At 44.7% G+C, this 17319-nt stretch overlaps 1 protein-coding gene across 1 annotated transcript in view; it reads left to right on the forward strand.

Annotated features, from left to right (window-relative positions):
• SYAP1 (synapse associated protein 1) overlaps positions 1-16942 on the forward strand; it is a 47784-nt gene extending 30842 nt beyond the window's left edge. Inside the window, exons 6-9 of the mRNA XM_010369251.2 lie at positions 7620-7768; positions 9339-9397; positions 9838-9985; positions 14445-16942. Of these exons, the coding sequence (XP_010367553.2) occupies positions 7620-7768; positions 9339-9397; positions 9838-9985; positions 14445-14572 (484 nt within the window). The 3' untranslated portion in view covers positions 14573-16942. The remainder of the gene's footprint in view (positions 1-7619; positions 7769-9338; positions 9398-9837; positions 9986-14444) is intronic.
• The last annotated feature ends 377 nt before the right edge of the window (positions 16943-17319 follow it).

The following is a 17319-nucleotide window of genomic DNA, read 5'->3' on the forward strand; positions in this document are numbered from 1 at the left end:
TTAATGCATCATTAACTAGAACACTTTAGAAAACAAAACTCTTGCTCTGGATTTCCAACTGCATATTAGTAGCTTAACCCTTACTTGTGGCAGTCTAATGCTGTGACCGAGATGGGGCCCTGCTGGTACATCACAAGCACCCTCTGAGGCCCTCATGCTGATGACAGTAGGGAAATCACAAGTCCTTTCCTGCCTTGGCCTTGGCCTGTGACATTTGCCCAGTGTTTCCCAGAGAATTTTCACAGTATACGATGCCTTAAAATAGTCCAGGAGGCCGGGCGCGGTGGCTCACGCCTGTAATCCCAGCACTTTGGGAGGCCGAGGCAGGCGGATCACGAGGTCAGGAGATCAAGACCATCCTGGCTAACACAGTGAAACCCCGTCTCTACTAAAAATATAAAAAATTAGCCAGCCGTGGTGACAGGCGCCTGTAGTCCCAGCTACTCAGCAGGCTGAGGCAGGAGAATGGCGTGAACCCGGGAGGTGGAGCTTGTGGTAAGCCGAGATGGCGCCACTGCACTCCAGCCTGGGTGACAGAGCGAGACTCCGTCTCAAAAAAAAAAAAAAAAAATTGTCCAGGAATACAAATAGATAAATGTTTGAGAGTTGCTGTGCTCAATTTTCTTCTTTCTTCCTTCCTTCTTTCCTTCCTTCCTTCCTCCCTTCCTTCCTTCCTCCCTTCCTTCCTTCCTCCCTTCCTCCCTTCCTTTCTTTCTTTTTTGACAGAGTCTGACTCTGTCACCCAGGCTGGAGTGTAATGGTGCGATCTTGGCTCACTGCAACCTCCACCTCCGGGTTCAAGCGATTCTCCTGTGCCTCAGCCTCCTGAGTAGCTGGGACTACAGGTGCATGCCACCACACCCAGCTAATTTTTGTATTTTTAGTAGAGACAGGGTTTCACCATGTTGGCCAGGATGGTCTCAATCTCTTGACCTCGCAATCTGCCTGCCCCGGCCTCCCAAAGTGCTGGGATTACAGGCGTGAGCCTCCACACCCGGCCGTGAGTTTTTTTCTTTCTAAGAGTAGGTATCTCTCTGTTGCCCTGGCTGGAATACAGTGGTGTGATCATGGCTCACTTCTGCCTCAACCTCCCAGGCTCAAGCAATTCTCCCACCTCAGCCTCCCTATGAGTAGCTGGGATTACAGGCACATGCCACCATGCCCAGCTAATTTTTTATTTCTTGTAGAGTCAGGGTCTCACTCTGTTGCCCAAGCTGGTCTCAAAGTCCTGAGCTCAAGTGATCTTCCTGCCTCAGCCTCCCAAAATGCTGGGAGTACAGGTGTGAGCCACTGCCGTGCCAGACCTGGATTTCTTTACCAGAGGACTTGACTTCTCAGAACCTTTAGTAGTCATCTGTATTGTGACTCTTCCCCGGAGGGTGACATAGATTATTTCTGTAGTGTGCCTCTGACCACACCTCTCATATCAAGAGGGAGAGACTATGGAAAACAAAGCAGGCCACATGTTTGTTTTTATTAATCAAGACAGCAAACAGTGCCCACAATCTACCATAGGTACCTAGAATACCTAAGTCTCATGTCGGGCATTTCACAGAGCTGAGACTTAAAAATGATTTCAAAGATATTTAGGCAGCCCACTACCTCCTGGGAAGGCTCATTTCACTTTTGTTTGGCTCCAGTGTTAATGGCTTGAGACCCTGGAACTTATCAGGACAAACAGACCCAGTTCTTAGTTCCCCCAGATGTCTTAGTCTCTATAATCCCTCAGCATCCGGGTGATTTGCCTGTAAATGCCCTTTGGTTTGTAAGTGTCGTTAAGGTGAGTCCTCAGGAGTGAATATAATGCGTTGTCTTAATTGCAGAAAGCACACCATAGCATATCTTGTATGTTTTTGATGCAGCCTAAGATTTCATGAGCTCTTTTAGCAGCTGTAGCATACTGTGGTTTGCTCAGCTAAACTCATGGTCAACTATAATCCTTTACAAATTGCTATGAAGCCCACTATCCCTCTTGCCGAACTACTTCCAAGAGATGTTACAACAGTTGTGTGGCCACATCAGTTTGGGAAATGCTGCTTGGCATGTAGTAAGAACTTAACAAGTGAGAGGTTATTATTCCTATGACCATCTATGATGGCAGACAACTTGTCTTGTCTTATTCCCCTAGCACCTAGCATAGTGCCGGATGCACATGGCACCATATTTCCACCGGTAAATGTTGGTGGCATTAATAAAAGTGGGGCTGTGTCTAGCAGCAAATTCCATCTTGTTACCTGTCCTCGCTTGTATAGGTAATCGTGCATTTTGCCTCTATCACTTACACACTAACTTCCAGGCCTAGCTTCTCCATTCATAGGTGTGACAACTGTGCATTCTGATGTCTCATATAAGACAAGCTCTGTCCAGATTCACAAGCCTCAGTCTCATTGTTTTCTGCTAGTTCTCACTGATTTTCTTTTTTTTTTTTTTTTTTTTTTTTGAGACAGAGTCTCACTCTGTCACCCAGGCTGGAGTGCAGTGGTGCCATCTTGGCTCTCTGCAACATCTGCCTCCCCGGTTCAGGCGATTCTCCTGCATTAGCCTCCCAAGTAGCTGGGATTATAGGCGTGCACCACCACACCTGGCTAATTTTGTGTTTTTAGTAGAGATGGGGTTTCACCATGTTGCCCAGGCTGGTCTCGAACTCCTGACCTCAGGTGTTCGCCTGACCTCAGGTGATCCGCCTGCCGCAGCCTCCCAAAGTGCTGGGATTACAGGCATGAACCACCGCACCTAGCACTCACTGATCGTATTCTACTTTTTCAAAGTATTTTTCTGTCAGGCTGTCTTCTCAATTTTCCCCCCATTCTAAGAACCTTGCATCCCTTCTTAAAAAACAGGGGATTGACCAGGCGTGGTGGCTGACGCCTGTAATCCCAGCATTTTGGGAGGCCGAGGCGGGCAGATCATGAGGTCAGGAGATCTAGACCATCCTGGCTAACACAGTGGAACCCCGCCTCTACTGATACAAAAAATTAGCCAGGCATGGTGGCACGTGCCTGTAGTCCCAGCTACTCGGGTGGCTGAGGCAGGAGAATCGCTTGAACCCAGGAAGCGGAGGTTGCAGTGAGCCGAGATCACGCCACTGCACTCCAGCCTGGGTGACAGAGTGAGACTCTGTCTTAAAAAAAAACAACAACAAAAAAAACTGGATAAAGAGGCATTCTCCCACCCTTTTGTCATTTCTACTTGCCAAAAAAAAAAAAAAAAAATTAGAACATAAAATGAGCCACTCTTCCAGGCAAAAACAAACAAAAATAAAATTTCACACACCCTACAGGTCACTAAAGCCATTCCTTGGGTAGGGGGTGTGTACATGTTTGTGTGCATGTGTATGTACTTTTTTTATGCTTTTTTTTCTTTTTTTTTTTTTTTTGATATGGAGTTTCGCTATTGTTACCCAGGCTGGAGTACAATGGCACAATCTTGGCTCACTGCAACCTCCGCCTCCTGGGTTCAAGCCGTTCTCCTGCCTCAGCCTCCTGTGTAGCTGGGACTACAGGCATGCAGTGTACCCGGCTAATTTTTGCATTTTTCATAGAGATGGGGTTTCACCGTGTTGACCAGGCTGTTCTCAAACTCCTGACCTCAGGTGATCTGCCCGCCTTGGCTTCCCAAAGTGCTGGGATTACAGGCATGAGCCACTGCACCCAGCCTTTTTTTTTTTTTTTTTTTTTGAGAAAGAGTCTTGCTCTGTCACCCAGGCTGGAGTGCAGTGGTGCGATCTCGGCTCACCACAACCTCCACCTGCTGAGTTCAAGTGATTCTCCTGCCTCAGCCTCCCAAGTAGCTGGGACTACTGGCACATGCCACCACATTGGCTAATTTTTATATTTTTTGCAGAGATGTGATTTCACCATATATGCCCAGGCTGGTCTCAAACTCCTGAACTTGCATTCCTCCTCCCTTGGCCTCCCAAAGCATTGGGACTACAGACGTAGGCCACCATGCCTGACCCATTTTGCTTTTATTTAGTTTTTTTTTTTTTTTTTTTTTTTTTTTTTTTTTTTTTTTTTGAGACGGAGTCTCGGTCTGTCACCCAGGCTGGAGTGCAGTGGCCGGATCTCAGCTCACTGCAAGCTCTGCCTCCCAGGTTCACACCATTCTCCTGCCTCAGCCTCCCGAGCAGCTGGGACTACAGGCGCCCGCCACCTCGCCCAGCAATTTTTTTGTATTTTTAGTAGAGACGGGGTTTCACCGTGTTAGCCAGGATGGTCTCGATCTCCTGACCTCATGATCCGCCCGTCTCGGCCTCCCAAAGTGCTGGGATTACAGGCTTGAGCCACCGCGCCCGGCCTATTTAGTTTTGTTTTTTGTATTCAACCCTCAGGATTTTTATTTAATTTCTCTGAAGCGAGCACAGTTATCAATGGATTATTATTATTATTATTATTTTGAAACACAAACTTATGGAAAAATTGGGGATACAACATAAAGAACTTTTCTTTTTTTTTTTTTTTTTTTTTTTTTTTTTTTTTTTTTTTTTTTTTTTTTTGAGACGGAGTCTCGCTCTGTCTCCCGGGCTGGAGTGCAGTGGCTGGATCTCAGCTCACTGCAGCTCTGCCTCCCGGGTTTATGCCATTCTCCTGCCTCAGCCTCCCGAGTAGCTGGGACTACAGGCGCCCGCCACCTCGCCCGGCTAGTTTTTTTGTAGTTTTTAGTAGAGACGGGGTTTCACCGTATTAGCCAGGATGGTCTCGATCTCCTGACCTCGTGATCCGCCCGTCTCGGCCTCCCAAAGTGCTGGGATTACAGGCTTGAGCCACCGCGCCCGGCCAAGAACTTTTCTTGAAATCACTTGAAACTTAATGTTACATCACTCCCAAATGCTGTAGTGTTATACAAGCATTCTCCTACATGATCACAGTGTGCCCATCCAAATCAGGAAATGATCATTTACACATTATTGCCATCTCACTCTCAGACCCTATTGAGGTTTTTCCATTTGTCCCAATAATGTCCTTTTTAGCAAAACAGCCCAGTTCACACTCACAGGTTACATTTGGTTTTCATGTCTCATCAGTCTCCTTCTGTCTGTTGCATGCTGTCTGGTGGCACATGCAGCCATTTGTCCCATTACTGTTCATACTTGGGTCATTTGATGCAGGTGGTGTTTGCCAGGTTTCTTAACTATAAAGTTACTCTTTTTCTCTTTGAATTAGTATTTTGCTGGGATGTGCTCTGAAACTGTGAATATTCTGTTCATCAGACTTTCCATGTATTTATATTTGTACAGACTCATGCAGTGGATTATAATCCGACGCTGTTGTTTATTTGGATGCTCAAATTATTACCAGTTTGAGGCCAGGCATGGTGGCTCACACCTATAATCCCAGCACTTTCGGAGGCCTAATTGGGAGGATCACTTGAGCCCAAGAGTTCAAGACTAGCCTGGGCAACATGGTGAAACCTCATCTCTACAAAAAATTAGCTGGGCATAGCCGGGTGTGGTGGTGGGCGCCTGTGATCCCAGCTACTTGGGAGGCTGAGGCAGGAGAATTGCTTGAACCTGGGAGGCGGAAATTGCAGTGAGCCAAGATCACGCCACTGCACTCCAGCCTGGGTGACAGAGTGAGACTCCGTCTCAAAAAAAAAAAAAAAAAAAAAAAAAAATTAGCCAGGCATGGTGGTATGTGCCTGTAGTCTCAGCTACCTGGGAGGCTGAGGCAGAAGCATCACCTGGGCTGGGGAGATCAAGGCCACAGTGAGCCATGTTCATGCCACTGCGCTCTGGCCTGGGTGACAGAGTGAGACCCTGTCTCAAAAAAAAAAAAAAAAATTACCGGCCGGGCGCGGTGGCTCAAGCCTGTAATCCCAGCACTTTGGGAGGCCGAGACGGGCGGATCACAAGGTCAGGAGATCAAGACCATCCTGGCTAATACGGTGAAACCCCGTCTCTACTAAAAGAATACAAAAAACTAGCTGGGCGACGAGGTGGGCGCCTGTAGTCCCAGCTACTTGGGAGGCGGAGGCAGGAGAATGGCGTAAACCTGGGAGGCGGAGCTTGCAGTGAGCTGAGATCCGGCCACCGCACTCCAGCCTGGGTGACAGAGCCAGACTCCGTCTCAAAAAAAAAAAAAAAAAAAAAAAAAAAAAAAAAAAAAAAAAAATTACCAGTTTCGCCAGTGGGAGACTATTCAAGCTGACTTGTGTCTTTTTAACTCGTCCCCATCATTTCTTCACGCGCTTCCTTGCTTTCTGGCACAAGATAGTGTTCTTCCTCTGCTCTAACCCTGGAATCGGCCATTTACCCAGGGAGCTCTGGATCCTTTTAGTGGAAAGTCTAAATCTTGATATTTAGAAAGCAAGATCTGGATGCTAGGTGTGCTCATTGCCTTTGGGGTGCCACTGCTCTGCATGCTCTCAGTGGACACAGCCAGGGAATGTGTGCTCATTTCTATGTGGAATGAAAACCATGTGTTCATGGTGCTACCTCATGACAGGGATCATTTTCATTTTTTCCCTTCCCATGTTTGTAACTCTCCTCTCTGGTGGTGAGAAACCTGGTTTCTACTATCTTTAATATTTTTACTTATTCCCCATGCATGTGGCCGATCTGTCATTTTTGCTGCCATTCACTCCTCTGCTCAAATACCTTTCTCTCCCTGCTTGGTTCTCACTCTCCATTCTAGGCCACCCCTCTGTGTGGACACTTACCTGGCCCACTTGGGCACCAACACATTATACCAGGTGATTCTAATAGGTAGCTAGGTTTGAGAACCACCGAGAGTTTTCAGGTTGAACTGCACTTCAATCTTTTTATCAAGCATTTCCCATCCCATTGCTAACTCTTACCGGTTACTAGTTATTAGCAAGCTGCCAAACATTCTCTTTCATAAGGAACAACAGCCACAATGCTTTCTTCTCACTGCTGGAAAGCATTTAATCGTCTGAGAAACAGCAAGTGATTGGTGGAGTCCTGGCTCTGCTTCTGGTTTCCCAGGTTGATTATGCTAGTTTCACAACAATGCCCTGTTTTCTTCTACTGAGAGCAGTATTAGTATCATTAAGATACCAAGAAATGCTGAGGTTTCATTGGTATTCTGGAACTTGTATTTTGCTGCTACAGGGAAGATAGCTGTTATGTTTATCCTGTTGTTAGCTTTCAATTCTAAAGCGAATATGGACTGGGCGCGGTGGCTCACGCCTATAATCCCAGCACTTTGGGAGGCTGGGGCGGGCAGATCATGAGGTCAGGAGTTTGAGACCAGCCAGGCCAATATGGTGAAACCCCGTCTCTACTAAAAATGCAAAAATTAGCTGGGCATGGTGGCAGTCACCTATAATCCCAGCTACTCGGGAGGCTGAGGCAAGAGAATTGCTGGAACCCAGGAGACAGGTTGCAGTGAGCTGAGATCACACCACTGCACTCCAACCTGGGCAACAGAGCAAGACTCCGTGTCAAAAAAAAAAATTGTTAAAGCCAGTACGAACCCCCTCTGAACCTCATTCAGCTTTGAAAGTGCTCCTGCAAATCATCTACTCCAGTCCCCTCTACAACAAATAACCCCTGCGTGCACTTGTCTTTGTACGTTCTCAAATGTGTTCTTGTCTATCTGCTTTTTATTCATTTTTAATTTTGCCTTTTTCCACTGTTCTAATTTGCCTTTCTTTAAAAGTGTGAAGGAAGAAGTGTTCTGGAGGAACTACTTTTACCGCGTCTCCCTGATTAAGCAGTCAGCCCAGCTCACGGCCCTGGCCGCCCAACAGCAGGCCGCAGGGAAGGAGGAGAAGAGCAATGGCAGAGAGCAGGATTTGCCACTGACAGGTACATTCCGGGTAGAAGACAGCACTCTACAGAAAACGTTGTTCTTAGAGACTCAAATGAGCTTGACCTTTTATACATACCAGAAATGTCATTGTCTTAGGGAAAAATTCTTTTCCTCCTGGAGGAAATCTTCATTTTTCTCTTACTGCCTTCTCTCTGACCCATCTCAATCATGTCTTCCCCAAGCTTTCCTTTACTTTGCTTATCTCCTTTCTCATTCCTTGTTTTTATTTTTGTTTTTATTTTTTAGACACGGGTCTCACTATGTTGCCCAGGCTGTCCTCAAACTCCTAGACTCAAGCGATCCTCCTGCCTCAGCTTCCCAAGTAGCTGGGACTTACGGGCATGAGCCACTGTGCCTGGCGAGTTTTTTTTTTTCTTTTTTTTTTCTCTCTCAAACATCCGTCATCTTCCCCACCTCTCATTTTTGGCCCTTAACCGTGTGATTCTTTATACTTCTGTCCCCTATTCTGATTCAGTCCGCCTCCTTTTTGTCCTCTTTCAACCTGATGTTTCTCCAGTGGGTGTAGTCTGTAGAGCAGAACAAAGCTCCATTCCACTCCAAGTTACAAGGATCTATCTAGTTCTGAGCTAGGCACTGATGAACATTGGACTCATTGTGACACTAACTTACCACTGGTTGTGGGAATGTGTTGTATAATAATGGCAGCTGTTTGAAATCTGTAATAATTAAAACAAGAAACACATTTTGTGTCATATTTTAAATTTTTAGTGAGTACCTGCTGTGTATAGTAGGTACTCATTACAACTGGACATGCATCCCACGAGAAGCGGGGTGATGTAATTCACGGAATTTTAAATGATTAAGCAAAACACCATGTCCTGAGGTACAGGTTATATAGAATACTAGGACAGGATCCGACACTGCTCTTAGTGTCAGCGAAATGGAGTGAAGTTGCTCTACACAGGAAAATTTGTCATTTTGTATATCAATGTTAACATGCATCCCAGTTGTCTATCATTCTTTAGCATTTATGTTAATTTTGTTGGAAAATGCCTTTTTATCAAATACTGCCTTAACAAAATGGACTTATGACAATATTCCATAAAGACTGCCTTTTTCTAGCACTCATGTCAGCAGGCAAACTTGATAAATAACTTAATCCTCATTATCCTAAAAAAGTACAGAACTATTCTTGAATGAATTTTGCTCACACTGTAGTTAAAAATTATTTCCTGCTGGAAATTTTATATAAGGAGTATTGAATACGATGACATGTTAAAAATATCCCCAGAAGGCTGAGGCAGGAGGATCACTTGAGCCCAGAAGTTTGAGTCCAGCCTGGGCAACATAGTGACACTTCATGTCTAAAAACAAATAAATGAATAGATAGGTAGATAGATAGATAAAAATATCCCCAAAGTAAGAGGTTGAGATGGTTTCACCATAGCTGTTTCTTATAACTTAAGAAAAGCTGAAAGCATAACATAAAAATTCATTTCTGAAAATTATTTAGTATCATAATACTTGTGGATATTTTACTGTGATTATAATATATATTCAGAACTGAACCAAGCAATTATTGTCTCTCTTATTCTCACTTCTTAGAGGCAGTACGGCCCAAAACGCCACCCGTTGTAATCAAATCTCAGCTTAAAACTCAAGAGGTAATCCAGTTTTACATTGTACCTAGTAGTTGATATCTGGAAATAAAGTAACTGTGTTAACTATCTCTAATACCATTTAAAACTATGTATGAATATGGGTTTGGAAGAAGCAACATCTGGTACTTGAATAGTCAAGGAACTATGGCTGAGACTTGAGGGTGATTTACTGGCATATGTAATTCTAGATGTGCTCATCAGGGATTGGAGAGAACGGTTGGAGTGATTCAAGCTGTGAGGGAGAATAATAGCCTCAGGTGGTAACTCATGTAGTTACCAAGCAACTGCAAGTTAGAAGGTTGGAGAGCAGTGCTCATTGTCTTACAGCTCACGGAGAAAAGAAATAAAAATAGCATGGCATTAAATTGTGAGACAATAGCAAACCAGAATAACACAAATGTCGCTTAGCAAACCATTTCAAGAGCTCATTTGTTGCATTTCAGGATGAGGAAGAAATTTCTACTAGCCCAGGTGTTTCTGAGTTTGTCAGTGATGCCTTCGATGCCTGTAACTTAAATCAGGAAGATCTAAGGAAAGAAATGGAGCAACTAGTGCTTGACAAAAAGCAAGATGAGACAGCCATACTGGAAGGTAAAAAACAAAACAAAGAAACTATTCACCTCCCTAATTCCAAAGCCAATTGTAGAAAATTATTCTGAAGCCAGTGCACAATCTTGTAAATTTTGCATCAAAATTGATTCTTACCGGACGCGGTGGCTCACGCTTATAATCCCAGCACTTTGGGAGGCCGAGACGGGTGGATTGCTTGAGGTCAGGAGTTTGAAACCAGCCTGGCCAACACTGCAAAACCCTATCTCTACCAAAAATACAAAAATTAGCCAGGCATGGCGGTGTGGGCCTGTGGTCCCAGCTATTCGGGAGGCTGAGGTGGAAGGATGGCTTGAGCCCAGGAGGTCCAGGTTGCAGTAAGCCGTGATCACACCACTGCATTCCAGCCTGGGTGACAGGATGAGAACCTGTCTCAAATAAATAAATAAATAAAATTGATATTCTGTTCCCTACTAGAAGGTGGAGTCTAACAAACATGACCAGACCTCACTCATGTCCTTCTGCCTTAAGCAGTCACAGAAGCAAATCAAAGGGTTAGGGAGTCTGGTGTGACTATAGAGCTCCTCTGATGAAACCCCCAATGTAAAGGGGAAAGCCTGAGACTCAGAGAGGTTAAGCAATTCACCCAGGGCATCTCAGCCCCAAGGACATGTAACCAGGAATGGGGTAAGGGCATGTACCCCTGGGCACATGGAGATGCTGCCCTCCAGCCTTCTGCTTTAAAAGCTGGCATTTTGCTGGTATGTTGTCATGTGCCTATGGTCCCAGCTACTCAGGAGGCTGAGGCAGGAGGATCACTTGAGCCCAGGATAATTTTTTTTTTTTTTTTTTTTTTGTGTTGAGACGGAGTCTCGCTCTGTCGCCCAGGCTGGAGTGCAGTGGCCGGATCTCAGCTCACTGCAAGCTCCGCCTCCCGGGTTTACACCATTCTCCTGCCTCAGCCTCCCGAGTAGCTGGGACTACAGGCGCCCACCACCTCGCCCAGCTAGTTTTTTTTGTATTTTTAGTAGAGACGGGGTTTCACCGTGTTAGCCAGGATGGTCTCGATCTCCTGACCTCGTGATCCGCCCGTCTCGGCCTCCCAAAGTGCTGGGATTACAGGCTTGAGCCACCGCGCCCGGCCGATAATTTTTTTTTTTTAAAGACAGAGTCTCTGTCACCCAGGCTGGAGTGCAATGGCACGATCTTGGCTCACCGCAACCTCTGCCTCCCAGGTTCAAGCGATTCTTCTGCCTCAACCTCCTGAGTAGCTGGGATTACAGGCACATGCCACTATGCCCGCTAAATTTTGTATTTTTACCAGAGATAGGGTTTCACCATGTTAGTCAGGCTGGTCTCGAACTCGCAACCTCAGGTGATCCACCTGCCTCGGCCTCCCAAAGTGCTGGGATTACAGATGTGAGCCACTGCACCCAGCTGAGCCCAGGACTTTAAGGCTACAGTAAGCTATGATCACACCACTGCACTCCAGACTGGGACACAGAGCAAGACCCTGTGTCTAAAAAATTTAATAAAATAAATTTTTGGCAGCCGGGCGCAGTGGCTCACGCCTGTAATCCCAGCACTTTGGTAGGCCAAGGCGGGCAGATCACGAGGTCAGGAGATAAAGACCATACTGGCTAACATGGTGAAACCCCGTCTTTACTAAAAATACAAAATAAATTAGCCAGGCGTGGTGGCAGGCGCCTGTAGTCCCAGCTTCTCGGGAGGCTGAGGCAGAAGAATGGCGTGAACCCAGGAGGTGGAGCTTGCAGTGAGCCGAGATCGCGCCCACTGCACTCCAGCCTGAGTGACAGAGCCAGACTCCGTCTCAAAAATAAATAAATAAAAATAATAATAAATGTTTGGACCTGGTGCAGTAGCTCACGTCTATAATTCTAGCTACTCGGGAGGAGGCTGAGGTGGGACAATCACTTGAACCTGGGAGGTGGAGGTTGCAGTGAGCCGATATCATGCCACTGCACTCCAGCCTGAGTGACAGAGCAAGACTTCATCTCAAAATAATAATAATAATAAATTTTTAAAAGCTAGCGTTCTGCTTGACTGTAGACATGTACATGGAAGATTCTTTTCCCAGCTGTTGCATGCCAAAAGAGCATTGCTTCTGGGAAGGACCAGGCTGCTTTTAAAACCCAGTTTTCTTTTTGAGATAGGGTCTCACTCTGTCACCCAGGCTGAAGTGCAATAGTGCCATCATAGCTCACTGCAGCCTCAAACTCCTAGGCTCACACCATCCTCCCACCTCAGGCTCCAGTGCAGCTGGGACTACAGACGTGTGCCACCATATCAGGCTAATTTTTAAAATTTTTTATAGAGGTGGAGTCTTGCCAGATTGCCCAGGCTGATCTCAAACTCTTGGGCTCAAGCAATCCTCCCATCTCAGTGTCTCTAAGTGCTAGAATTATAGGTATGTGCCACCACATGCAGCCCAACAGCCTTTTTTTTTTTTTCCTTTTTTTTTTTTTTTGAGATGGAGTCTTACTCTGTTGCCCAGGCTGGAGTGCAGTGGCACAATTGTGGCTCACTACAACCTCCACCTCCCAGGTTGAAGCGATTCTCCTGCCTCAGCCTCCCAAGTAGCTGGGACTACAGGCGCACACCACCACACCGGGCTAATTTTTGTATTTTTTGTATCGCTATGTTGGTGGGCTGGTCTCAAACTCCTGGCCTCTAGTGCTCTGTCTGCCTCGGCCTCCCAAAGTGCTGGGATTACAGGCATGAGCCACCATGCCTGGCCCCAATAGTCTTTTATTTATTATATGTCTTGGCTCCAGGACTAAATTGTAAGCTCCCCAAGGGCAGTTACACATTGTCTTTCTATCCCCCTACAGTACCTAACACGGAACTTAGCACTCAGTAAGCACCCTAATAAATATTTGTGAAATTGGTGGCTTCCTTTATAACACAGGGTGTCTTTTCCTTTGAGGTTGCTGCTGTAGAACAATTAAAACATTTCATTTTTTTGTTTTCTCTATAGCTAAGTTTAAGGTTTATTTTTAAAGACAAGCCGGGCGCGGTGGCTCATGCCTGTAATCCCAGCACTTTGGGAGGCCGAGGCGGGCAGATCACAAGGTCAGGAGATTGAGACCATCCTGGCTAACATGGTGAAACTCCGTCTCTACTAAAAATACAAAAAAAAAATTAGCCTGGCCTGGTGGCGGGCGCCTGTAGTCCCAGCTACGCGGGAGGCTGAGGCAGGAGAATGGCTTGAACCCGGGAGGTAGAGATTGCAGTGAGCCGAGACTGTACCATTGCACTCCAGCCTGGGTGACAGAGTGAGACTCCGTCTCAAAAAAACAAAAGACAAAATTGAATCTTAGCTTTACTTTTTAAATAGCCAGTTTGTTTTATAACATTACATAGCAGATGCATTATCCCACACACACAGAGGTATATTGAGTGTCCACGCGGAAAGTTGCAGCTCTACATCTCAACGCGAAAGACCAGTGTGAGAGCTCCAGTCAGAACACCATGAGAGAGTCCAGGCTGACTTCAGACCACGGTGTCTGTCTCCACTCTTAAGGAGACAACTCGTTGTCTGCATAGTGGTTAAGCATAGACTGTGGAGCCTGCAGATGTGGTTCCATTCTTACATCTGTCGCTGTCAAACGGTGTGATCTTGGGCAAGTTGCTTAACCTCTCCTAAGTCTCCATTTCCCCATCTGTAAGATGTGGCTAATAGTAATACCTTGTCCATGGACTGTTCTAAGGATGAAAAGCATGATACACAGAAAGCAGTTAGGCCAGTGCCCAGCTCAGTAAGTGCTCAATAAACATTAGCTGCTTTTGCTACCATCATCATCATTGGTAGTGGTAAAAATTAACTTGCAACCAAGTATTAATTATCAATTACCCATTTAAATAAAAGGAAAAGCAGAGGCATAGGGAAAGCAAAATAATACCCAAAATATATTGATGGCCTCTAATACCTTTGCTTCTACATTAACAGATTTATCTTTCTAATTGTATTTATCCTTGGTCACTGTTAAAATTTACTGAGTTTTTTTGAGCACACACAGTAAGGAAGGCTGAGATGTTAAAAATTACGGCAGCTATTGGCCGGGCGCGGTGGCTCAAGCCTGTAATCCCAGCACTTTGGGAGGCCGAGACGGGCGGATCACGAGGTCAGGAGATCGAGACCATCCTGGCTAACACGGTGAAACCCCGTCTCTACTAAAAATACAAAAAACTAGCCGGGCGTGGTGGCGGGCGCCTGTAGTCCCAGCTACTCGGGAGGCTGAGGCAGGAGAATGGCGGGAACCCGGGAGATGGAGCTTGCAGTGAGCCGAGATTGCGCCACTGCACTCCAGCCTGGGCAACAGAGCGAGACTCCGTCTCAAAAAAAAAAAAAAAAAAAAAAAAAAAAAAAAAAAAAATTACGGCAGCTAGGACTTTACGTAGGTAATTGAGATGGACCGAATTGTGAACACCAGCAGTATGAATTCAGAGAGAATCTTTTTCTTCTCCTTTTTTCTTTTAGAGGATTCTGCAGATTGGGAAAAAGAACTGCAGCAGGAACTTCAAGAATATGAAGTGGTGACAGAATCCGAAAAACGAGATGAAAACTGGGATAAGGAAATAGAGAAAATGCTTCAAGAGGAAAATTAGCTGTTGCTGAAATAAAAGAATAATCCTTAACAGTCTGCAAACTGACATTAAATTCTAGATGTTGACGCTCACTGAATCAGAAGGCATAAAAAAGTATAACTTCATGAAATTCAAAATTACTCTTTTCAAGTTGAAACTTGCCTCTTCTACTTTAAAAAAGTATATAGAACAGTTACTTCTAATAATCAGAAAGAGATGTTTTGTAGAACGTTTCTTTAGTATAAATAGAGTTAGAGATGTCCTCGTAGGCAGTATGGCTATCTTTGCCACAGAAACATAAGTAAAATTTTAGAGTTCTGTTTTCCATGAGGTCAAAAATACAATTTATTCCTCAGTCATGGTTTTCTAAATATCTGTACTCCACATTCCATTTTAATTGATATGTGAGTGTTAAAGTACCTACTTAATGGGTTGATTACTATCAAAATGACCAAATTATACCAAAGAACTTAAGAGGGGCCGGGCGCGGTGGCTCAAGCCTGTAATCCCAGCACTTTGGGAGGCCGAGACAGGTGGATCACGAGGTCAGGAGATCGAGACCATCCTGGCTAACACGGTGAAACCCCGTCTCTACTAAAAATACAAAAAACTAGCCGGGCGAGGTGGTGGGCGCCTGTAGTCCCAGCTACTCGGGAGGCTGAGGCAGGAGAATGGCGTAAACCCGGGAGGCGGAGCTTGCAGTGAGCTGAGATCCGGCCACTGCACTCCAGCCTGGGCGACAGAGCGAGACTCCGTCTCAAAAAAAAAAAAAAAAAAAAAAAACTTAAGAGGAAGCACTTTCAGAACTATTTGCTTGCCAGGTATTTTCTAAAATTCCACCTGAAAGCCAAAAGATAAAATAAATAAGTTGATTTTAATGATATAAACATCACACAATTTTACATTAAGAAATACTGTGCAGGCCAGGCATGGTGGCTCAGGCCTGTAATCCCAGCTCTTGGGAGGCCGAGGTGGGTGGATCGCTGGAGGTCAGGAGTTTGAGATCAGCCTGCCCAACATAGTGAAACCCTGTCTCTATTAAAAATACAAAAATTAGCCGGGCATGGTGGCGGGCACCTGTAATCCCAGTTGCTAGGGAGGCTGAGGCAGGAGAATCTCTTGAACCTGGGAGGCAGAGGTTGCAGTGCGCTGAAATGGTGCCATTGCACTCCAGCCTGGGCGATAAAGCGAGACTCAGTCTCAAAAAAAAAAAAAAAAAAAAAAAAAACTGTGTGAAAATATTTGTTTTTCTCTGGGGCCTTTTCTTTCTTTTATTTTTAAAAATACCAGAAATTGTACATCACAGTTTTTATACAAAGTAGGACCTTCCATCCTTTTTGTATTATAATAACCTTCAGAAGCTCATTCCCCTGCAAGGCTGTTGTTCTTGTTTTAATCATCACCACATACAAATGTTTGAGCTTTGTCTTAAACTGAGTCTTCATAAAATTGTGTTCCTCCGAGTTCACCTTCTAGGACTTTATTGATTAATCCTTCTGTTTCTGCTACACCAGCAGACACATGTTCATAGAATATGATTGTTTTTAAAGAACAAGGTGAGGAGGCTGAGGCAGGAGAATCACTTGAACCTGGGACGTGGAGGTTGCAGTGAGCTGAGATCACGCCACTGCACTCCAGCCTGGGTGATAGAGTGAGACTCTGTCTCAAAAATGAATGAATGAATTAATGAACAAGGTAGTTTAATGTCAGAAAACTTCCTAAGCATTTGCTCTCCAAACCTTTCATGTTTTCCAAGAAGCCTTTATTACATAAAGGGGAATAGAATTAAAATGTTTCTTTATAAGAAAAATATACATATTTGTGTTCTTGGCCCCATTAAAACTAGTCAGTAGTCCTTTGGCAAAGATATAGTCAGCAGGAGAACTGGGTATGGGTGCAGGCATTACTCCTGTTCATAGTTGCAGATGCGTGTGTCTGAATGAGCCAGACTGTCCATGAAACCACTGGCCCCATCATCAAAAGGTTTCCACTTGTGGTCCCACAGTTGCTTATTACTGACTTTGGGTTCCAAGATGACTGGCAACTTCTGAAATAATCTCATTGCAGGAAAGAGTTTCTTTTTTTTTTTTTTTTAAAATAAGAGTTTATTGGAGGAAAAGAGGCATGTTAAATGTGTTTAAGCAGCTAAAAGTCCTAGATGGAAGCATATCAGGATGTGTCGGTGCTTGGCTCTTAGTGAATGCACTAAAATTCTAATTGATAAATGTTGAATAAACACACCAAAAAAAGTATCAGAGAAAGAGAAAAACCCTAAAATGACAATAGAGGTGTGTGACAGTTATTGCTATCAATTTTATATTTAAAAACAACCTAATTATGCATTGCCCTGTGAAAATAAAAGGATAAAATAAGATTTTGTACATACTGTAAGAATACAGTTGTGCTGTATTTTTATGGATTCATCAAGGAGTAAAATGTTCTGCTTTAGTAAATTATGTGGGTAATAAGTGTTATTCCTTTAAAGAGCAAAATAATTTGTCACCATGTTTGGTGGAAAATTTCTAAGTATTTATTACATGCCCAGGGGTTAGCCACCAAGATATACCGAGCATGAAAACCTGTAAAACTTAATAAAATGCTAAAATATGAACATCACACTATGGAGATTATGCCTCACTGCTCAGAGTGTGGCTCAGGAACCAGTGTAGCTCGGCCATGCCCTGGTACTATGTTAGAAATGCACCATCTCAAGCGTGCCCCAGACCAGTTGATGTTACCAAGAACCCCCAGGGGATGAGAATGGACTT

This window comes from Rhinopithecus roxellana, chromosome 7 (assembly GCF_007565055.1).
Source record: "Rhinopithecus roxellana isolate Shanxi Qingling chromosome 7, ASM756505v1, whole genome shotgun sequence".
Classification (NCBI taxonomy): domain Eukaryota; kingdom Metazoa; phylum Chordata; class Mammalia; order Primates; family Cercopithecidae; genus Rhinopithecus; species Rhinopithecus roxellana.